The sequence below is a fragment of the Heptranchias perlo genome, chromosome 25, assembly GCF_035084215.1.
Source record: "Heptranchias perlo isolate sHepPer1 chromosome 25, sHepPer1.hap1, whole genome shotgun sequence".
In the NCBI taxonomy this organism is placed as follows: Eukaryota; Metazoa; Chordata; class Chondrichthyes; order Hexanchiformes; family Hexanchidae; genus Heptranchias; species Heptranchias perlo.
The window spans coordinates 2,515,528-2,540,413 of record NC_090349.1 but is presented as its reverse complement, the minus strand read 5'-3'; the positions used below and the strand labels follow the sequence as shown (position 1 = coordinate 2,540,413).

Below are 24,886 nucleotides of genomic sequence, written 5' to 3'. Positions count from 1 at the left end.
CTCAAAGCACCTGATATCTGTACATTACCCATCACTGTAATTACAAATAATCTTCCCATAATTATATATAATGTGGCAAAATGGTTTCCACAGTAACAAACTATTATCATCTTGTTTGAGATGTGCATTATAAGCAGGTTTCTTTGTGATTGAAGCAGATCTCAAGTAGAGCTTTTATCCTTAAATTATGTGACACATTTCTAAGAGCATCATCCAATCCAATTCGGTGACAAATGCTACACATGGGAAATTGAAAATGATTTTGTTTAGTGGCATCAAGCACTCCTGGATCAGTTAAAGTGCAGGCAAGTTGGAATCCCGCCCGGTGTGTTGGATCCTATGCTCTTAGACCTAATATGTGTGTTTCCAAACTTAGCTGTGTCCTATGTCATCTCACTCACTCCCACTTTCCCTTCTCCTTCAAACTTTGTTCATGCTCATATCACCCCTAAAATACACACTCTCTCTTTCCTAGCCACTCTCCCTGATATTGGTATTCTCAGGTTATAGGAGCTGCTGTTAGCTCCCAAATTATCCCTTGCCTTGTAAATTTCCATGATCACTAGTAAGGCCTGCCCCATGGTCGTCCCAATGCTGAATTTGCTGCCTTTGTTACTCCCTTCTGGAGCTCTCCTCTACAGCACTATGGTGGCCAATCCATCCTTGTCTTGGACACCTCCCACAGGGTCTGGTATTGTGCATTTCCATTTCCCCTCTGTCCTCATACCAATGACCTCTCCACTCCACTCCCTATCCAATCCACTCTACATCCATCTTTCTTACAAAAGAACAAGAGTAGCCATTCAGCCGTGGTTCCGTAACCCTTAATACCCTCACCTAATAAAAACCTAACAATCTCAGTTTTGAAATTTTCAACTGACCCCAGCTTTTTTTGGGGGGGGTGGGGGGGAAAAAGAGTTCCAGATTTCCACTACCCTTTGAGCGAAGAAGTGCTTTCTGACATCACCCCTGAACGGCTTAGCTCTAATTTTAATTTTAGATCACTCCGTCCTCTGTGCTCACTCTTCATTCCCCTCACAGTGTAATTCCTAAGTCGTTACACCTTCCTCTCCTCCATACCCTTCAACGTGCAACAAGAATCTGTATTGCAAACACCGTTTCTTCATGTCTCTCTGGGGGTAACTTTGGACAATAGTGTAAAACGGACGATATTGGATCAGCTCCCATTGACATCAATGGAAATGAAAATGGGGAGAGATGTACAACGGGAGCTGATCCAATCTCGTCTGTTTTATACCATCGCTTGAAGTCTACATTACCCTCTCTCAATTCTAAACAGCGACCAGCTCCTCTTACCTTTGATGGCTTCACCCTTATTCTTTTTAATCTATCAACATTCTGGCCCTTACCATCTCCTCTGACCTTAAATGGAACTCCCATATCTCCACTGCTGAAGCTGCCTCCAACAAGCTCTTTTGGGCCAAACGCCTTAGCTTTCCCTCAACAACTCTTAACTCTCTATAAAGCCCCAATCTGTCCAAAACTTGAATACTGCTCCCTTTATCTGGGGAGCTTGTTTCATCACTCTTGCTCGTTTCCTAATAGGCAATCCCTTTCTCACCTCTAACCTATCCATGTCCATGGCAATTGCTGTCTCTTTGTTTTATTAATACCATGATTAATTCACCTTTGAACTTTCTTCTGCTCCTAAGCTTCAACTATGCCATTCTACACGCTATTCCTTATTCCTGCAACGCCACCTTGTTGAAATCAAGATTCATCACATTAACTTGTTCCATCTCATTCTTTCCCAAGATACCAAAACTATGGAACTCCTTACCTCACTAAAGCCTCCCTTTCTCTTCAGACTATTAAAACACCACTTTGGTGTCACCTAATCACTAAGTTCTGGCTCTTCGCCTTGGTTGCTCAATAAACATAATGTGGACAATTCCATCCACATCACCTGGAGCATGTGCCTCAACCACAGCCCACAACACATCATATTTACACTTTCACTTACTGGTACATCTAGAATTTTTAAAAAAGGTTAATCTGTTCCATCTCCAGGATTTCAGGAGTCCAATACTGGATTCAGAATGATAGCGGGGCTGAGGGGGTTAAATTATGAGGACAGGTTGCATAAACTTGGCTTATAGTCCCTTCAGTATAGAAGATTGAGGAGTGATCTGATCAAGGCGTTTAAAATGTTAAAAGGATGTGATAGGCTAGATAGACAGTAACTATTTCCTCTGGTGGGGGAATCAAGAACGAGGGAACAATCTTAAAATTAGAGCTTGGCCATTCAGGTGCGACATCAGGGGGCACTTTTTCACACAAAGGTAGAAATCTGGAACATTCTTTCCCCCAAAAGGATGTGGATGCTGGGGGACAATTGGAGCTTTTAAGACTGAGATTGATAAAATGTTGTTGGGTCAGGGTATCAGGGATATGGAACAAAGGCAGGTAAATGGAAATGAGGTTCAGATCAGCCATGATTTAACTGAATGGCGGAGAGGCCCAAGTGGCTGAATGGCCTACTCCTGTTCCTAATTTTCCTATGGATTCAAGGAGGAAATGTTGGTCTTTAGAATACTAAATAATATTTGCTGCATTGTTAGCTTTAGGACGTATTGACAGGGTTTGCCTAATATGGATGCTGCAGTAGTGTTTAATTGGGATGTTCCCTATCCATTGGCCAGTTAAACGTATAGCTGGATCCGAACCTGCTGTTCACACTCTACCCTTATAAGTGACTGAGTAATGCTGGCAAATCAGTATGAATACTTAGCTAATAAGAGTGAGGTCAGTTACAGTTTAATACACTAATAATAGCTGGTGTGGGACGATTAAAGCAGGTCAGTGAGTGCTGCGGTCCCTTGGAAAATACACCACTGACACTCACTGCTGCATGAATGGATTGTGCATTATTACTTTAATGACAGTATTATTTACACCATATATGTTCGCTGTTGCTCTATGAAGAACAGGACAAAAGGACCTGGATAAATGCACACCTGGTCTAAGCACGCAATTCCAAAGTTATTTTCACATCACTCAGAATTCCTGATCCACACATGGCCTCCCTTAAAAGATCAGTTACACACACATTAGAATTCAAGCCTAATCGTGCAGATCTTAATTTGGATTGGGTAAATTTGTAGATAGAAAGTTTAGACACCATAAACAGTTATATTCCTGGTGCTGTTGGGGAGGGTTTAAACTAATGTGTCAGGGGGATGGGAACCGATGCAGGAAGTCAGTGGGAAATAAAGTGGTGACAGAAACAAAAGGCAGTAAGGGAGAGTGTACAGAACATGACCGGACAGATGGTCTGAGAAAGCAGGGCAAAGACCAAGGGAAGTCTAGATTAAACTGCATTTATTGCAATGCAAGAAGTCTGATGGGCAAGGCAGATGAACTCAGGGCATGGATGGGTACATGGGACTGGGATGTTATAGCTATTACTGAAACATGGCTAAGGGAGGGGCAGGACTGGCAGCTCAATGTTCCAGGGTACAGATGCTATAGGAAAGATAGAGCAGGAGGTAAGAGAGGAGGCGGAGTTGCGTTCTTGATTAGGGAGAACATCACGGCAGTAGTGAGAGGGGATATATCCGAGGGTTCGCCCACTGAGTCTATATGGGTAGAACTGAAAAATAAGAAGGGAGAGATCACTTTGATAGGATTGTACTACAGACCCCCAAATAGTCAACGGGAAATTGAGGAGCAAATATGTAAGGAGATCACAGACAGCTGCAAGAAAAATAGGGTGGTAATAGTAGGGGACTTTAACTTTCCCAACATTGACTGGGACAGCCATAGCATTAGGGGCTTGGATGGAGAGAAATTTGTTGAGTGTATTCAGGAGGAATTTCTCATTCAGTATGTGGATGGCCCGACTAGAGAGGGGGCAAAACTTGACCTCCTCTTGGGAAATAAGGAAGGGCAGGTGACAGAAGTGTTAGTGAGGGATCACTTTGGGACCAGTGATCATAATTCCATTAGTTTTAAGATAGCTATGGAGAAGGATAGGTCTGGCCCAAAAGTTAAAATTCTAAATTGGGGAAAGGCCAATTTTGATGGTATTAGACAGGAACTTTCAGAAGTTGATTGGGAGAGTCTGTTGGCAGGCAAAGGGACGTCTGGTAAGTGGGAGGCTTTCAAAAGTGTGTTAACCAGGGTTCAGGGTAAGCACATTCCTTATAAAGTGAAGGGCAAGGCTGGTAGAAGTAGGGAACCTTGGATGACTCGGGAGATTGAGGCACTAGTCAAAAAGAAGAAGGAGGCATATGACATGCATAGGCAGCTGGGATCAAGTGGATCCCTTGAAGAGTATAGAGATTGCCGGAGTAGAGTTAAGAGAGAAATCAGGAGGGCAAAAAGGGGATATGAGATTGCTTTGGCAGATCAGGCAAAGGTGAATCCAAAGAGCTTCTACAAATACATAAAGGGCAAAAGGGTAACTAGGGAGAGAGTAGGGCCTCTTAAGGATCAACAAGGTCATCTATGTGCGGAACCACAAGAGATGGGTGAGATCCTGAATGAATATTTCACATCGGTATTTACGGTTGAGAAAGGCATGGATGTTAGGGAACTTGGGGAAATAAATAGTGATGTCTTGAGGAGTGTACATATTACAGAGAGGGAGGTGCTGGAAGTCTTAACGCGCATCAAGGTAGATAAATCTCCAGGACCTGATGAAATGTATCCCAGGACGTTATGGGAGGTTAGGGAGGAAATTGCGGGTCCCCTAGCAGAGATATTTGAATCATCCACCGCTACAGGTGAGGTGCCTGAAGATTGGAGGGTAGCAAATGTTGTGCCTTTGTTTAAGAAGGGCGGCAGGGAAAAGCCTGGGAACTACAGACCAGTGAGCCTGACATCTGTAGTGGGTAAGTTGTTAGAGGGTATTCTGAGGGACAGGATCTACAGGCATTTGGAGAGGCAGGGACTGATTAGGAACAGTCAGCATGGTTTTGTGAGAGGAAAATCATGTCTCACGAATTTGATTGAGTTTTTTGAAGGGGTAACCAAGAAGATAGATGAGGGCTGTGCAGTAGACGTGGTCTACATGGACTTCAGCAAAGCATTTGACAAGGTACCGCATGGTAGGTTGTTACATAAGGTTAAATCTCATGGGATCCAAGGTGAGGTAGCCAATTGGATACAAAATTGGCTTGACGACAGAAGACAGAGGGTGGTTGTAGAGGGTTGTTTTTCAAACTGGATGCCTGTGTCCAGCGGTGTGCCTCAGGGATCGGTGCTGGGTCCGCTGTTATTTGTTATTTATATTAATGATTTGGATGAGAATTTAGGAGGCATGGTTAGTAAGTTTGCAGATGACACCAAGATTGGTGGCATTGTGGACAGTGAAGAAGGTTATCTAGGATTGCAACGGGATCTTGATAAATTGGGCCAGTGGGCCGATGAATGGCAGATGGAGTTTAATTTAGATAAATGTGAGATGATGCATTTTGGTAGATCGAATCGGGACAGGACCTACTCCGTTAATGGTAGGGCGTTGGGGAGAGTTATAGAACAAAGAGATCTGGGAGTACAGATTCATAGCTCCTTGAAAGTGGAGTCACAGGTGGATAGGGTAGTGAAGAAGGCATTCAGCATGCTTGGTTTCATTGGTCAGAACATTGAATGCAGGAGTTGGGATGTCTTGTTGAAGTTGTACAGGGCATTGGTGAGGCCACACTTGGAGTACTGTGTACAGTTCTGGTCACCCTATTATAGAAAGGATATTATTAAACTAGAAAGAGTGCAGAAAAGATTTACTAGGATGCTACCGGGACTTGATGGTTTGACTTACAGGGAGAGGTTAGACAGACTGGGACTTTTTTCCCTGGAGAGTAGGAGGTTAAGGGGTGATCTTATAGAAGTCTATAAAATAATGAGGGGCACAGATAAGGTAGATAGTCAAAATCTTTTCCCAAAGGTAGGGGAGTCTATAACGAGGGGGCACAGATTTAAGGTGAGAGGGGAGAGATACAAAAGGGTCCAGAGGGGCAATTTTTTTCACTCAAAGGGTGGTGAGTGTCTGGAACGAGCTGCCAGAGGCAGTAGTAGAGGCGGGTACAATTTTGTCTTTTAAAAAGCATTTGGACAGTTACATGGGTAAGATGGGTATCGAGGGATATGGGCCAAGTGCAGGCAATTGGGACTAGCTTAGTGGTATAAACTGGGCGACATGGACATGTTGGGCCGAAGGGCCTGTTTCCATGTTGTAACTTCTATGATTCTATGATTCAAGTATATCTGTCACCCAAGTGTTGGTGCATTCCCACTGTTCTTTCATTAGTGTACAGGACCCAACTCACTTGCCACTAACCTTCAGAATGAGTAAAATAATTACGTAGATGTACTTGGTGAACTAATCTTACCCTCTTTCTCCTCCCCCACTGACTTCTACACTAACCCCCCTTGGTTTAGAGTGCACAACTGTCCAGCACATGAGCGCCATTCCAAGGTCGACCCTGCAGTACATGTACTGTAACAAGATAATGTTATCTTCCCCATTCTCCCCGAAATGACTTGTCAAGAGATGGCAAATCCACTCTGACATTAACCACCACCAGAAACTCCATACCCATGCCAAAGATTCCACCCCCTCCCTGGCCACTGTCTCAGGCTGAACGAGACTGTTCACAACCTTGGCGTCTTATTCAATCCCAAGCTGATCTTCCGATCCCATATCCTCTCCATCACAAACACCATCTATTTCCGCCTCCATAATATTGCCTGTCTCCACCCCTGCCTCAGGCAATCTGCTGTTGAAACCCTCATTCATGCCTTTTGTCATCTCCAGACTCGACTATTCCAATGCTCTCCTGGTGGCCCTTCCATCTTCCACCCTCTGTAAATTTCAGTTCATCCAAAACTCTGCTGCCCGTATCCTATCCTGCACCAAGCACTGCTCACCAATCCTCCAGTCCTTGCTGATCAACATTGGCCCCCTGTCTTCCAACGCCTCAGATTTAAAGTTTTCATTCCCGTGTTTAAGTCTCCTCATGGCATTGCCCTTCCCCGTCTCTGTCACCTCCACCAGCCCTACAACCTTCCCCCCCCCGCACCCCGAACTTTCCATTCCTCTGACTCTGGCTTTTTGTGCATCCCTCCCATCATCTCACCACCAGGTGCCGTGCCTTCAGTCCCCTCGGTCCCACGCTCTGGAATCCACTCCCTACACCCCTACGTCTTTCCACCTCCATCTCCTCCTTTAAGGCCTTCTTTAAAACCCATCTTTTTGACCAAGCTTTAGGTCACGCTCTTCTAATATTCCCTTCTTACACCTATATGAAGCACCTTGGTCCATTCTTCCACATTAAAGGTGCTGTATAAATGCCAGTTGTACTAGGGTTAAAGGAGGCCTAAGTGCAAAATTTCAGTCAAGAAGTACATTCAACTGAGGGCTCCCTAAGAACTCCTCCTTCCAGCACTACATCTACTACCTGGGGTCACTGTTAGGCTACGGGTCAAAATCAGTGGAACGTATCGTTAGACTATGGGCTAAAATCAGTGGAACGTACTATTAAGCGGTCAGTAAAAACAATGCAGAATATTAAGAGCTCAATAGATTAAGTAATAATTTACACTAAACCGTTACATTTGCAGACTGTGATACTCGTACTCTGATCAATGAGGCAAGTATTAATGAAGTTAAACTGGGTGACATATCCATTTAAACAAGTTAAAGCTTTACTTACATTCCAGGTTAGAAACCAGCAATTATAAAAAACATTCAAAGAAAAAAAACTAAACAGAAATGTGCTATAATTTTTTTTAAAGGACAGGACCCAGGAACAAGCTCGTGTACTTCCTCTACCATCTTGCAGTCGGCACTGATCCCCAAATAACATCCAGTACTGATTTATTTTTCTTTAAAGTGTTACCACAAACCATACTAGTGGCTACACGTGCAACCCCCGCACCTTGAGCCCAGGATTGGTGGGGGGTGGGGGGAGAGAAGGGGGCAGAGAATTCAACAAAATAGAGCACGGCTCCGCAGACATATTTAACTGAGCCGTAACCTCCCACATGAAGGTTTTTACATGGATGCCATAAAGTTAACGAATGACAAAACTTTTGTTGAAAAAATGACTGTCAAGAGGTATTGCTGGACAGCAAATGAAGCCACACTTAAATTAATATACTTTATGATCTAAATCTCAGGTCGCGTTCACCCTCCTCCCCCACCCAGCCTCCTTTAAAGTGCAGCCCGGGAATTCTATCCCCAGGAAAGAGATGTTGGTGTTGAAAGAGAGAAGACATTTTGCTGCACTTACCTCACAGAGCTCTGCTGGGATGAAGGAGGCTGGGGGGATGGCTGTGGCTGGGGTGGAGGAAGCATCACTTGTACTTGCTGGACTGGAGATGGTATCATGGCAATCGCATTGTTAACCTGTAGATAGGCAGACATAAGCAATGCAGGCAATGAATACCTACAATAGCACAGAACACGCCTCCCGATACTCTACAAGCACAGCCTGGAGGATTACTTCCCATTAGGGACTGCAATCTGTAAAGACCTAGCCTATATCATCACAAAACTTAGTCACCGCTGTGTGTGTGGGTTGCTAGGATAAAACTACCGTCTCCTGCTAACCCAGTAATAATGGGTTCAAATTCAGTGATTCACTCCTGATATCCACCAACTAAGTCAGAATTGGGATTCTGTTTGGATCAAGTTGATTAAAAAAGATTGTAAATTATTGGAAACGTTCTCAGCTCCCCTCCCCCTGCAATAAGATATGCTGTTTTTGTTTGACTACGCTTCAAAAGTACTTGATTGGTTATAAAGCGCTTTGGGATGTCCTGAGGACGTGAAAGACACTATATAAATGCAAGTTGTTTCTTTGCTCCAGTCAAAATGGAGGAAAGCCAAATCCAAATCAGAAGAGTTGCTACAAAGCACTTCAAAGCAGTAGTAAACTAGAGCTGCATTGCTTAGCCTGGGACAGCTCTAGCAGGTCGTTAGACAACTAGATTTTTCCCAGCTGAACAACCTGCCATGAACAAACAAATTATCCCAGGAGATTTTACGATGCAACAAGAAAATGGTTTACATTTGCGGCTATGAATAGCTGCGGTCAGACCGTGGGGTAGAATCAGAGTGCAGACCAGAAGCTCCTGGGTTTAATCCCTGGTATGTGCTGAGTTAGCTGGCCCCAAAGGGACGCTACAATCGACCTTAGTGTCTCTGGGCTAGGGAGGGTTTAAATAAAAAAAAAATCAGCCAGGGTTGCTAGCCAGCAGCTCTTGTTGGGAACACGCACATGTAAGTTTCAGGGGAGGGTGGATCGAGCTTGGACACGATGCCCCATGGTCAAAGAGACTACAGTCTGGCACAGCAAGTCTCCTTACAGGTGGACCTTGAGCTGTAGTGAGCCTGTGCTGCTGTAACAGACAGTTGGCTCACCCTTACTTAAACCATTCAATCTGAAGAGAGATGGCACTGTTGCACAGACATGGTGTCTCCTATAGAGAAAGCTGAAAGGGGGACTGTGGGGTACCCAGGAAGGATAGTGGTGTGACCCAGGGATCTGTACTGAGACTCCTCTGGTATTTTCCATTTATATACAGGATTTGGACATAGGCATAAGAGGAATGATACTGAAGTTAGCTGATAGTACTAGAAAAACTGTGAGGAAGATTGCGAGAGTGCGCAGGGAGGACAGTCAGGTTATGCGGAATGGGCAGATAGGTGGCAGATGCAGTTCAGTGTATAGAAATGAGTTGTACACGTTGAGAATAAGAGCAGTGAGAGGAAATGTGTCCTGAATGGTATAGAGTGGAGGATCAGAGAGATCAAGAGGGTATAGATACACAGATCTTTCAAAGGTGGGAATGCAGGTAGAAAAGGCCAAAAAAAGGCAAATGGGATTCTGGGTTTTACACAGAGGGGCATTAGATATAAAAGAAAGGATACTCAATCAGCACAATGCATTGCTTCAGGCCACAGTTGGAGTATTGCTTTTGGGAGGAGCACAACTGCAAGCAATACCAGCAACAGGGAGAAGCAATGGTGGATGGACCTTGGAGTTCCACATAATTCTGGACCAAAGGCCGTGAGGGGGCATGAAACCCCTGTAATTTATATTTGGACTAAACACGGTGCATGGAGGTAACAAAGCACCTTTTGTTGAGAAGATGAATGAACTGGATTTCTAAAAATGGAAATCCCTCAAATGTTCAATTAGTTACAATAGTGAAAGCCTCATTTAGAAAAACCACCACCGTCACGTCAAGTGCAATCTGTTTGGAACATGAGGCTGTACAATAGCTGTCGTTATAGCTGTGACTGTCAATATATATGTGTGTGTGTGATATCACTGACAACTTCCCTCGAAGAGTAATACTTCCTTATTTAACCCGACTGAGAACTGACTGCACGGTACACCTAACAACACACTATGATGTATTCCCCCAGAACAATATAGAAAGCGGTGTTCTGGAAATATTCTATGTAATGTTTATATTAAAAAAAAAGTTTGAAGACTTTCTCACATGAAATACTGAGGTTTAGCTCCCTCACTAGCCTAGTGCATAACAGCACCGACCGGGTGTCTGATACTGAGCTATGCAGACTAGGAGGTCCCATCTTCGGTTCTTGGTTGGGGCTGAGTTAGTTGCTCGTAGCAGTTAGGATTCTACAACTCACCTCAGTATCCTGGGTTACGATAATCAAACAGTGAATAAACTTATTTAAGGGATACCTAAAACCATGGGATATACTAATCCCATAGAAAGGCTACCTAAAATCATGGGATACGTTAAATCCATAGACAGGATACCTAAAACCATGGGGTATACTAAGCCCATATAAAGGATACTTAAAACCACAGGATATACTTTGTTCGTATAGAAGATACCTAAAACCATGGGATGTACTAAACCTGTATAAAGGATAACTAAAAACACACCCATGGGAAAATCACAGACCAAACAGTTGGAGCAGGGGGAGTGAGGAATTACAAAAATTGAGAACTATACCCCAAAAAGTGAAACACTTGCCATTGTTCTTCATTCAATATATTTTATATACCGAGGGCACTCTCCAGGGCCTGGGTTGGGGGACATGCCTTTCTGCCTTATTTTGTTGAGCAAGATTGATTGGGCACTCCCATTGGGCAGCAACATTGAAGAAAAATGGAATGCTTTCAAAGCCGCCCTTATGCAGAAGGAAGTCATGTATGTGCAGAGGGTTAAAAGGGCAGATGGTAAAACAAAACCAGGTTGGGTAACTGGTTATGTCGAAAGACAATATAGACTTGGGCAGAATTTTTAAAAATTACATGTTTAAGGAAAATAACTCTCAGGGAACAGGGTTAGGTATCAAACTCAGCTGAAGGCAATGAAAGCTGCTATCAGAGCAACCAAAGGGCACTGGAGAAGAGGATAGTGGATAGGTGTACTGGTAACAGAAAGGTCTTTTTCAACTATGTTAGGAGTCAGAGGGCCATTGAGGGTTACTGTTACAAAGGGCCACTGAAGGATTCCTCAGGCCAGATTCAGGTCGAGGCTCAGATATGGCAAAGATTTTAAACGGCTACTTTGCATCAGTCTTCACAGCTGAAGATGATGCTCAGTTATCATAGGGCCGGTGCCATAATTGAACATCAAAGTAGTCCTGGCTAGAATTGGTCATCTCTAAACTGATCGAGCTGATGACATTCGCCCAAAGCTGCTCAAAGAAATGGAGGCTGTGCTCATAAATTTAAGAGTTTGCTGGGGTCTAGGATTGTTTCAACGGTCTTTGATTAGAGGTAAGTGGCTAAAAGGGATCATTATAGATTCACTGGAAAGAGAAGGGGTCATTAAAGAATCTCAGCATGGCTTCGACCAATGGTTGAATTTTTTGAGGAAGTTACAAGTTGGTGGATGCTAAAATCATGGTTGACATCGTGTTCCCAGACTTTCAAAAAGCCTCTGAGAAAGTGCCACACAAAAGGCTACCAATCAAGGTTGAATTTTGTGCGATTGCGGGCAGATGTTGGGGTGGATAAAGAACTGGTTGCATTCACATAGATGGAAGGTTGTTATAAATGGTAGAGATTCTGTATGGGAACTGGTCACTAATGGAGTTCCACGCAGGATCAGTGTTAGGCCCATTACTCTTCGTCTATCTCAACGATCTGGATGAAAGCATCAGGGGAACTGTTCGCAAGAACGATACAAAGATATATGCACACGAAAGGTCTTTTGATGATAAAAATAGATTGCCGGCAGATCTTGATGCGATGGGCCCATATCTTGCAATGTATGTTAATATAGATAAATGCACCATGGTACACTTGGGTAGGGGCAATTCTAACTACGTGTATACCGTGCAGGGTTCTGTGCTCAAGGATGCTGAGTGGGAGAAGTGCCTGGGAGTTACAGTGCACAAGTCACTGAAGGTCCATGACCAGTGCCATGAAGCTTTTGCAAAAGCAAAGAGTGTTAGGATGTATTGCCAGGCCAAGCCTAGTCCAAAACGTGATACATTAGAGATCAGCTGTAACTGGGCCAAGTCTAGTCCAAATCGTGATATATTAGAGAACTGCAAACATGGCCCTGCGTTGACTGCAGATTTGTCTTCATATAATTCAGCACAAATGTAATCATTTATGCAATATACCTGTGCACGTCAAAATGAGGACATTCTCATCCAAGTGCATTAGACAGAACGGGGCTGCTCCAGAAGTGTCTCAATATGGGATTGGGGGCAGATTTTGGATTGAATGAGGAATTAGTTGCACTTTCATAGGCAGATGGTTGTAGTGGTTCTGCATGGAGTCCAACAGGGATCAGTGTTAGGGCCATTACCCTTCACCAGTTTTCTGAATGATCTGGATAAAGGGGTCGGGGAAACTGTCCGCAGGTTTGCGAATGATACAAAGATTTAATGAGAAAAGTGGATTACGCGCAGATCTAGACATATTTGGAGAAAAGGACGCCTGACTCATGGAAGCCCATGCTAGTATTTTAGTTCTCCCCAGACGTGTCTGTCTGATTTCCCCCCACCCCCCCCCCCCTAGATCTGGCAAGCGTACAGAAATAGAAAGACAGGATAGGACCACCTGGACCCTCGAGCCTGTCCCATACGGTAATGGTGTAACGTTTGCACACCCACGACTCCCGTCAACCCCCCCCCCCCCCCACCAAACCAACCAGCCACGCAGTCACCTGGGAATGGCAGGTGTCATTTAATATAGATAAATGGAGTGTCATGCATGTGGTTAGGGCCAACGTGAAGCATGTGTACACCAGGCAGGGCTGTTTGAGTGAGAGAAAGACCTAGGAATTACAGTACATGAATCTCTGAAGGTTCATGACCAGTGACATGAGGCTATCACAAAAACAAAGAGCGTTAGGATGAATTACATGGATGATTAAATATCTTTGTATAAGGCCTTGGTTAGGCCTCATTTAGAATATGGTGTCCAATTTTGGCCCCCTCAGTTGGTAGATGATATAATGGCCCTGGAGAAGGATCAAAGGAGGGCCACCAAATTGATATGTGGTTTAAAGGCCCTTAGGTACCACGACAGACAGAGGGCTTGAACTTTTTACCCTAGAAAAGCGTAGTAGATTTCGAGGTTTGATTGAGGTCTTGAAAATAATGAAAGGATTAGATTTAGTCAGTGTGGACAGGCTATTTGAGGTAGCTCGGTTAGAGAGGACCAGGGACGAGTATAAGTTACCTAAGCAATAAGTAGGGCAGAAGGTATTTTGTTTGAGAGTCGTTGACTGATGGAACAAGTAGCCGACTCGTGTAGTGAGTGCGGACATTCAAAAGGGAGTGGGACATGTTCCTGAGTGCGGCCGACATCGCTACACATAGTGGTTGTTTCGGGGAACGTGCCTCCTAGTCATGGTGGTCTCTTTGAACTTCTTTGGTCGCCTTTGGTGGGGGGGGGTCAGAGAGGAATTTCCCAGATTTATTTCTCCTAAATTGGCCGACATTTTTTTGCCATTCCCAGGTGACTGCGTGGCTGGTTGGTTTGGTGGGGGGGGGGTGGTTGACGGGAGTCGTGGGTGTGCAAACGTTACACCATTACCGTATGGGACAGGCTCGAGGGTCCAGGTGGTCCTATCCTGTCTTTCTATTTCTGTACGCTTGCCAGATCTAGGGGGGGGGGGGGAAATCAGACAGACACGTCTGGGGAGAACTAAAATACTAGCATGGGCTTCCATGAGTCAGGCGTCCTTTTCTCGTCCTATTTTATGAATATGCTGTGCCTACAATGTGCTGACCACTGTCAGGAATCTACTGTGAACAAACCTGAAGGTTAACGTTTGCCTTGTACTGAACTAGCACTACAGGGTCTTGAGTTCAAATCCCACCATGGCAAGTTGTGAAATTGAATTTAATAATTTACCAGAAAAAATGACCACAAAAGCTGCCAGCCAGACTGTCCTTCAGGGAAGGGAGCCCAGTCACCCCAACCTGGTCTGGTCTACATGTGACTCCATACCCACACTAAGTGGTTGGCTTAATGCCCTCTAACACAAGCCAATCAATTGTATAATCGCTAGAAGGCCCAACCTTCACCTTCTCAGGGCAACTAGGGACGGGCAATAAATATGGACTTGCCAATGTCACAAGAACAAATATAAAATAAATCTCTCACACATATCCCCAGCAAACGCTCCTAAATGACAGGGATAAGGTGCTGAGCCCTCTGGTAGGAGTGGCAGGCGAGTGAGATTCGCAACTTGGAAAACAGAGCTGGAACTCCAGTCTCGATCGACACCACACTTTGGTTTTCTCAGGGGTCAAGTTTAGCAGGTATGGGAAACCGAGTTTGTTAATAGACAAGAGAAGGTGGGATCTGGCACGGGAGCTGTCCCTTTCTGTGAAGTGCGCCATTTCGCAAGCTGTGTTGAAATGTTTGCTACAGAAACCAAGATGGGCTAAAGCAGGGCACCACCAAGGAAAAAGTTGCAAAAAAGAGAGGTAAAACAAGTAGCCGTACACAATGTCTGGGCTTTAAAAGGCAGCAGACTGCAAGCAGAAGGAAAGGCTGAGGGAGGTAAGGAGTTCCACGGTTTTGGGAAAGAACGAGTTAAAATGGGATTAGTCTTCGGTTCAACCAAGTGAGAATGCAGGTAGGGGAAAGTGCGTGGGATGAAGTTTATTTGGGGATAAAACCCTAAGAAAGAGACCATAAATGAGAAAGGTATGTTGGTTAAGAGGCTCGGGGAGCAGAGAAGAAATGGAAAAAAAATGACATTTAAAAATAACCCTTTTAAAGAAATAATGTGGCCTATTAAATTTGTAGCACCAAATAACCTCATTACCTCGGTAAGATACCGTTATGTCGCTATTAGTGGATGAATTTGGCTCCCTGCTCACAATCAGCAGCTTCGCTCACTGCAATAAGTTCTGAATTACCTTTGTGCTCTTTGTAATCTAATAGCTTCAAAAGCAACCCTTTCCTCATCAATGTTGATGTCTGTCAGTCTTGTATTTAATTCCTCCATGCTAGTTTCTGCTCTATTTCTCCATCACCATTTCTCTTCATCTGTCTCACTCATTTCTCATCATTTTGTTCCCTTCCAATTGTCAGTATGGCTCAGTCAGAGCCACTTTCGAGTCCCACCTACAGGACTTGAGCTCATAATCTGGGCTGACATGGAAAGCTTCTCGGCCAACATTCCTCAACTAACCATCACCAAAATCAGGTTAGCTGACCATTCATCTCACTGCTGCTTGCGGGATTTTGCTGTATGCAAAATGGCTACCACCACCTCCATGACTGCAGTTCACTGAGTTTATGATGACGCCCTGACACACACAACGAGGAGCTTCATAAAAGCACATTCTTTCTTGTTCTTTAGCTTCAACTTTCATTGACTGCAAAATGGGCAGCCCTAATTGTCAGGGGATCAAGTCCAATAATTCTGCTGCAAGGATTGGGTAATTTATGCCATGTTATTGGCAGTTTTATGCTGTGAGCTGCACTAATTAGGAACTGGGTCATGGGTGCTGACTTGCACGGAATAACAGTGGCGTAAGGCAGGATTTTTTTCCAAGAAAGATGGGGGGGGGGGTCTTATATAGGAACAGAAGGAGGCCATTTAGCCCCTCAAGCCTGTTCTGCCATTCAATTAGTTGATGGATGACCAGTACCTCAACTCCATTTACCCATCCCTTGATATCCTGACCTAATAAAAATCTCTCTTAGTCTTGAAGGCTCCAATTGACTCCCCTTTTGGGGGAAGAGAATTCCAGATTTCTACCACCCTTTGTGTGAAAAAGTGCTTCCTGATTTCCCTTCTAAGATTCCCATACCAGAAGAAATGGTTTCTCTGTATCTACCTCATTGAATCCTTTTAACATTTTGATCACCTCTCAATCTTTCATACTGAAAGGAATACAAGCCATGTTTATGCAATCTGTCCTCATAATTTAGCCCTCTAAGCTCTAAGTATCATTCTGGTGAATCTGCACTGCACCACCTCCAAGGCCAATATATCCTTCCTGAGGTGAGGTGCGGTGCCCAGAACTGAACGCAGTACTTCAGATGGGGTCTAACCAGAGCTCTGTACAGCTGTAACATAACTTCCTCCCCACTGCATTCCAGCCTCCCATGGAGCATAGTCTCAGGATAAGGGCTTGGACATTTAGGACTGAGATGAGGAGGAATTTCTTCACTCAGAGGGTTGTAAATCTTCGTAATTCTCTACCCCAGAGGGCTGTGGATGCTCAGCCGTTGAGTATATTCAAGACTGAGATTGATAGATTTTTGGACTCTAAGGATATGGGGATCAGGCGGGAAAGTGGAGTTGAGGTCGAAGATCAGCCATGATCTTATTGAATGGCGGAGCAGGCTCGAGGGGCCATATGGCCTACTCCTGCTCCTATTTCTTATGTTCTCGTGATAAAGAAATGTTTGGAAAGAGTTTGCCAGACCAAAAAACTACTTCAAAAGGTCTATTTTACAAATAGGAATTTCACAATAACATTCAAATATTATCATTTCCATTAATCTAACAATTCAAATAAAGTAAATGACTAGAAACGAATAGTCTTGTTGGACAATAGGTCCAATACACCAAGTCCAAGCGTTGGTTATATGTCACTAGTCTATCAGTAACTGTGCTGTTATTCACTGCAATATCCCGGTGAACATTTAGAAGCACAAGCCGAATTGCAGAATGGATTAAGCTCCAGAGAAACACCACTTGTTTCTATCAAGTGATCTAAGGCACGTCCTTTCAAAAGGAGTGGTCCAATATATTTAAAAATTGGAGAAATTTTAGGGAGTGTTTCAACGCTTTGAACATTTCCCCCGCCGTCTACATCTATCTGGAACACTGGCGGAGCAGGACTGAGAGTGACTGCACAGAAATCACTGGTCTGGGTAATATGGCTTGTCGTGAGCACAGTTAATAGGTAAACTGTTTGCCATTTGATTAAATAGAGCAAACCAAGATTCCAAATTGCTCCCCTTTGTCACTCTTGTGTGTAACTCTGGTTCTAAATGTGATTCGCTCTGCTGACTAACTTTTGTCTTCTATCAAAGAAATCCTCAAGGAAAGGCAATTGGGACCAGGCTCATTGCTGGTGATGCCCTACTCATCCAGATTCCCAGCCGATTAACTCAGAGCGAGCTGGCTTCAGACTCAATTAATGTAGGACTTTGGCAGTCAATGGTGGCAGGAGCTTCCATCCCTTCAATCTGGGCTGGAATCAGGATCGACAGGATATCAGATACGGGCTCTCACAATAAGTAAAAAGTGATGTTACTGTACATCCATACAACCAGAGCCTGGCCAGGGATGAAAATCCATCAGACAGCTTAAATCTAAACACAACGGTACCTTCAGCATGCACGCTAACAATGATCTGATTATTCTCACTCGATACTGTCTCGTTGCATGGCCTGCCAACATCAATCTCCTATCTCACATGAGACAACCTCATAGCCCAAGGAAGATCAAATTCAGTTTGTTACTTATATTGTACTTATCTGCTTTCCCATGTCAGAGCCATACATTAAGAACACCTCAAAGATGCTAGATTTACCCCGGTGGAATGAGGGCCCCTCTTTTAGAGCACATATTGGAAGTATCCCACAACGAGAACCTAAAACCCAGATATTCCACCATGAGGTTAACATACTAGAGCGGTCTAAGTGCATTCTATATCCTGTTCAAACTTTACCTCGGTCTGTCAGGATAAGCTACAGAATGAGAGGCTCATATAATTATTCTCTACTATGGTGAGGAGATGAGAGGTAGAACAGAAGTCATTTAGAAAATGCCCTGGGCAGTGTTACTCGAAGCTGCACTCGCAACTGGATGTCTTAAATGCAGAACGCATGCTGTAAAGCACCTACCTTTCAAGCTGATTGCGTAAAAACTGCATGCCTCTTTTGCTGACATTTCAATGTCAGCCTGCATTCACAGGGCTCCTGACGCCTATTCAAATCTATACAAGCAAAGGTTGACCTGCTGACAGCTTACCAGTCCAATAACGTATATAACGTGAAAAATACTACTGTTCTATTGTAAGCTGATATCAGATATCACATAACAAAGGCTCTGATTTAGTACAGTACTAGTGTCTGGTTTAGAGATTGCTAATATACAGTATGTGCTGTGCGTGACCTTTTAAGAGATAACACGAATGAACCCAGCCGCACAGTTCTGGGACCACCAGCTCAATTTCAGCAGTCAGGCACAAAAGAATTCTTCTGAATTCTATTGAACCAAACAGGCAGCGCCAATAAAGTGGCTCGACAAAGCCCCAAGTAAGCAGCAGGGATGTGAACAGTGCAAAATTCAATTGCTTCAGATGACTGACGAGCTACACATCTACAGGGACATCATGCGATCCATGCGAAGGTGATGCGACTTTACTTAGAACACTGAAAAAAAAAAGGCTATATAAAATTCATTCGCAAGCTGAAAGCACAAACATGATTAAAACAATGTGCAAAACAAAAACAACAGTTTGTAAAGACAGTTCTATAGGTTGACTCTCTGAGGCAGACTGCGACGACTATGACCAGTCATCAGATTGAGGCCATTGTTTACGTGCTGTTGTTTTGAATTAATTTATTTTCTATAGCCGAAACACTTTTCTAAAATAAGTGATAGATAATCAGAGGCTACATTTTCACATCAAGATAGGCTGGATTTCAAAAACCAAAAGTCAATCCCACAGAGAAATCTAATGGGCCAAGACCAGGGGGATACCACACTGTGAAGTGACCCTGCTGGGAAGCTGGTTGTGTTGTAACCCCAGTTTGTTTAAGCCTCCATTTATTTATTTCAATTTAGTAAATTATTTGTCTTCACCTCGGTGAAATTCAGACCATTTCAAAAGAAATTGAAGTTCAGCCCCGCAGGACATTTTGACCAGGTTAGTAAAGTGGGAGCAATACTACAACTCGTGTTGTAAATGGGCACGCTGTGGTGCACACTTTCTGGACACACAGTGTTCCTGGAAGTACGCCTGGCCCAACATCCCCTCATATGGTGACACCAATGCCCTTTTACTATCCAGTTTTCTGCCCTCCACTCCCAATTATACCTTCTCTTGCTGGGATATTTGAGTGACTTTTCACGGAGGGCCTGAAGCTGATTGACCATAGAATGGCGTCCCAGACGATTGTGATGTCTGCAAACATGCACAACGGGGGGAGGGAGGGTCAGTGTATAGTGAAAAGGAGTAGGAACCCTGGCTGATTTCCCCTTGTGACCCAGGCACACTAAAGCTAACTGCAGTGGCCCTTATTCCCACTCCAACTATGTCAGCACAGTCTTACCAAGAATGGAACCTGCGATCTTCTGGTCTGTAGATCTCAGTATTACACCAGCCTTTGCCTCTGCCCACAAGACCATCTGGGGAAGCCGGCAGTTTGGGTTTAACTTGGACAACGGCTCATGGGAAAGCACTGGTCAGGTGACTGTACCACGTATATGAAATATGGGAATATTCCATACAAGTGAGATACCAGCACAGGGATCTAGGTCATGTAAACCGTCTTTAACCATTCTCAAACTTTATTCATAAAGTGTAGGAGGGTTTCATGAAGATTTGTCCCAATTAAATCTTATTTTGTTCCCTTTCCCATCTGTGGTCACTGGACTAGGAATCCGCTTAACGTTCGTTATTTTCAACCTCTTACTAGTGGCCATTCCTCGTGTCTGAGCTGTGACGGTGAGTGACAGAAGACTATTAAACTATGAAAGGTTTACCAAGACCAACCCTGACTTCACACAATGTCCCTTCAAACCCTCAACCTCTCCACCCACACTCCAAAGCAGGGGTCACTGGATAGTGATCAAGAACAGGATCACTGGCTGACATTTCCCCCTCCATACCCCAGGGGCACTGAGGCCAATTCTAAAGGCCCAACTGCGACCCCAGGCGAGATGAGTCTACCCAGCACAGACATAAGATCAAACAGGGACCTACATGGTCTCACCCACTGAGGTGTCAGGAGAGCAATGACTGCAAACTGGATGGAGATGAACTGAATTTAGCTTCAGACCCTGATCTTATCGAGAGAAGCAGCACAGACTCTGGGACACTGGAGTCATATTGAACTTACAACAGTTAGGACAACCAACTGGATTTCAGTGCAATTCAGTCAACTGTTTGGTTTTATAAAATTCCAACCTGGAGCACAGCAAGCAATGCGCTACCCACAAGTCAACCTACGGAGCAGCCTGCAGTACAATTAAATACCTGTGCCATTTGCTGTCCTCCCAGAGGAACGGAGCTTTGAGGCGTGGACGATGCAACAGAGGCAGGTGGGAACCGTGGTCGCACAGCACGGGTCATAGAAGACATCATCTTTGAGGACAGAGGGACAACAGACAAGTAATCGCAAAACAAGAATGCAGTGCTGCAAGGAATGAAAGGAAGCACACACGTCCCCCTGTGGTGGGTCCCCAACCTCCAGAACCGGGCAGCTCAAGGCCGCCACTGGTTCCTGTTATCTTAAGCATTTCTGTTGTGTGGATTTACTGACCGGGGTGGGGCGGGGAAGAAAGGGAATACAGCCAGTGTGAACAGACCCAGAATCTAATGGTGAAAAACACAGCCAGTGTGAACAGACCCAGAATCTAATGGTGAAAAACACAGCCAGTGTGAACAGACCCAGAATCTAATGGTGAAAAACACAGCCAGTGTGAACAGACCCAGAATCTAATGGTGAAAAACACAGCCAGTGTGAACAGACCCAGGATCTAATGGTGAAAAACACAGCCAGTGTGGACAGACCCAGAATCTAATGGTGAAAAACACAGCCAGTGTGAACAGACCCAGAATCTAATGGTGAAAAACACAGCCAGTGTGAACAGACCCAGAATCTAATGTGGAAAAGTAAATAGGTTTACTTCTCACTGGAATTAATTCATTTTTGTTTAAAACCAAAAAATCTAATTCAACTTAGTTCTATTTTTTACTGGAAGGTGTAGAGGATTCACCTTAAATTACCGAATCCTGATTACAGAGTTTATCGGAATCTCATCTATTCTATGGCAGTGTTGTCCAATAGAAGTTGCTGACTAGCCACAGGTTACGGTGATATTGTTTTAGCCACACATTAATTTTAGTAGAAGATAAACACGCCCACACAATACGGGTAAATGTTCTTCACGTGCATACTTACTTAACAAACATCTACCACCATTCATTAACCAAGGAAGTAAAGCACTCACAAATATAAAAAAAAAACTCTCACACTCTGCTTTTCGCCTTACCATCTTACCAACAAACGCACAAACAGGTTAAAGTTCACACGGATATGTGTGGAATGAGTGTTGAGATCACATGGTGAATGACAGTGTCTGTTACTCGTTATTTACTGATCAGAAATGTAATTAGTCACATCTGGATTCCCAATTAGCCACATGTGGCGAGTGGCTAACATACTAGACAACACTGAGCGAGTGGATGCTAACCTTTGTACTGCCTATTTCCTCCGCCCCTTTCCCAGTCATACTGATGTTCACTGGAGTACAGTCCCAATGGCACTGGCTTCCATCAATACCCCACCCCATTGGGCCATTCTGGGTGTGAGAACTGGGCTGTGAATGTTGGTGGGTATCCCAGCTCAGCTCGATCTTACTTTCACCTGACATTCCTTTACAAACTTTTCAGCCAGGGTCACAACTTTTTAAATTACATTTAAATTAAATCAATCACATCTACTTCTTGTTGGCTTGCGGATGCTGGAGCTGACTGGGTACCATGATGTCACATACAGGTTATCGACCTGACGTTTACTAACTGAAAAGTGCTGCACCCCTCTTCAGGCCACTCACGTCTTGGGAGAAATTTTGCTCCTATAGGGAGCCAAACCACCTGACTTTGTAGGCCTTACAGTCGGCCGTTCTACCACAGAACAGAAATCAGAAAAATGGGGAACAAAATCACAGAGCAAACTGCGACGAGTTTAAAATACCCAAAGGACTTTTGCCAAATCTTGCAGTTTCAATTGTGTCTGCTTGTTTTACTGATCGGTTTTCAGTCCTTGACACTTCATAAAGTGCATTTATGTCACAACAAGTAGCACTTTGAAGGTGGAAACTGTCGAGACAATCACGGAAGCATGGAAACCAAACTGTCTTCCCCTCCCCCACCCACCCCTTAGATTTTTTTATAGGACGTGTGTGCTTTCAAAAATAAAGTTTAAATCCAGCAATACTTAAACAGAAGAGGCAGCTGGAGCAGAGACTGAAGGACAGCAGATCCAGTGACTCCATTAGTTCACAGAAACACAGAGGCAGCCAGCGAAGGGCAATGAGAGGCGATTAAAACATGAAGCACCACAACATGCACTGACCTACGGGCAATACCTGGACAGAAACCTTACTGGTAAAGCTACGCAGCAAATACAATCGCTGGCCGGTTTACACGCCAACATCATAACACATACGACGAGCCCCACTAGTGACATGACCAACACCTCTGATCAGCGTTGCTGTGCACTACCTGCTCGTGTATCTAACAGTGTCTTTGTCACTTCCCTTGAGCCTCTCATGCATGTCAAGCACATCGTCTACTGTGACCATCAAGTTGGTCTCGTTTGTCTTCCTCATTGGTTAAGCGTTTAAGTCGCACTGTTTTTCTCATTTACAATTGGTTTCTTTCTTTCATTATCCAATTGTACTATGCAAAACCAGAACTAAAAAGATTCTGTGTACAGTTGCCATGGCAGCTCCTCACCCACCTGAGTTAACACCCCAGAAAGCAAAATATAAGGTAACTCGCCAACGATAATACAATTTCCAGGAGCCAACACTGTGATTGGACTTGGGATCAGGTTGTTGTTCGGTTCCTGATCTTACTGACAAAGGAAACTATCTACATATTTATTATGCAGGGCCCGGGCTGTTGATAGCATTCAGTGCCACTCCTTTCCATCACATTATTTCAGTCATCCAGTAGCAGGTCCCAACCCGTTGCCCCTCACTCACTGCACTTCCCCCCAGAATGGTCATTCATGGACTGACAGCGGGTATGATGAAAGGGGGGAAATGAGCCTCTGGTAGTCAGGCCCAGGAGCGTCCTTCACTGTCCATCACAATGACTGTGAGCTGCCGCAGCCCCCCCCAACCCTCTTACTGCCCAGTTTGGGCGTTAGTGGGAAACACATGAAATGAAAGACAAAATTTCTCAGCTCCTGGACATTTGTGCCAGTCAGCAACAGCCCTGATCCAGCTGAAAGTGAGAGAAAGGCCACCTGGCCTGGCCTAGTGTAACAGTGGGTGGCCTTTAAAGAGGAGATGGTTTGGGTACAGTCTAGGCACATTCACACGAGGCAGAAAGGTAGGGCAACTAAAGCTCCCTGGATGACAAAAGAGATAGTGAGTAAGATGAAACGGAAAAAAGGGGCGTGTGACAGATGTCAGGTTGGCAACACAAGTGAGAACCAGGCAGAATATAGAAAGTTCAGAGGGGAAGTGAACAAGGAAATAAGAGGGGCAAAGAGAGAGTATGAGAATAGACTGGCGGCCAACATAAAAGGGAATCCAAAAGTCTTCTACAGGCGTATAAACAGTAAATGGGTAGTAAGAGGAGGGGTCAGGCCGATTAGAGACCATAAAGGAGATCTACTCATGGAGGCAGAGGTACTAAATGAATACTTTGCATCTGTCTTTACCAAGGAAAAAGATGCTGCCAGAGTCTCAGTAAAGGAAGATATAGTTGAGATACTGGATGGGCTAAAAATTGATAAAGAAGAGGTACATGAAAGGCTAGCTATACTTAAAGTAGATAAGTCACCTGGTCCAGATGGGATGCATCCTAGGTTGCTGAGGGAAGTAAGGGTGGAAATTGTGGAGGTACTGGCCATAATCTTCCAAACATCCGTAGATACGAGGGCGATGCCAGAGGACTGGAGAATTGCAAATGTTACACCCTTGTGCAAAAAAGGGTGTAAGGATAAACCCAGCAACTATAGGCCAGTCCGTTTAACCTCAGTGGTGGGGAAACTTACAGAAACATTGATCCAGGACAGAATTAACAGTCACTTGGACGAGTGTGGATTGATTAGGGAAAGCCAGCACGGATTTGTTAAAGGCAAATCATCTTTAACTAACCGAATAGAGTTTTTTGATGAGGTAACAGAGAGGGGAGATCAGGGCAATGCATTTGATGTGGTGCATATGGACTTCAAAAGGTGTTTGATAAAGTGCCGCATGGTCGGCTTATCATCAAGATTGCGGCCCATGGAATAAAGGGGGCAGTAGCAACATGGATACAGAATTGGCTAAGTGACAGGAAACAGAGAGTAGTGGTGAACAGTTGTTTTTCGGACTGGAGGGAGGTGTACAGTGGTGTTCCCCAGGGGTCGTTATTAGGACCACTGCTTTTCTTGATATATGTTAATGACTTGGACTTGGGTGTACAGGGCACAATTTCAAAATTTGCAGATTACACAAAACTTGGAAGGGTAGTAAACAG

At 44.3% G+C, this 24,886-nt stretch overlaps 1 protein-coding gene across 4 annotated transcripts in view; it reads right to left on the bottom strand.

Moving 5' to 3' along the window:
- Positions 1-24,886, bottom strand: part of med15 (mediator complex subunit 15) — a 124,687-nt gene that overhangs the window by 55,286 nt on the left and 44,515 nt on the right. For 3 of the 4 annotated variants that reach the window (XM_068005436.1, XM_068005438.1, XM_068005440.1), the window contains 2 exons: positions 20,660-20,767; positions 8,256-8,371 (listed from right to left, as the gene is read on the bottom strand). In XM_068005436.1, coding sequence (XP_067861537.1) covers positions 8,256-8,371; positions 20,660-20,767 — 224 coding nt within the window. The remainder of the gene's footprint in view (positions 1-8,255; positions 8,372-20,659; positions 20,768-24,886) is intronic. The other variant, XM_068005437.1, reaches the window with a different exon arrangement.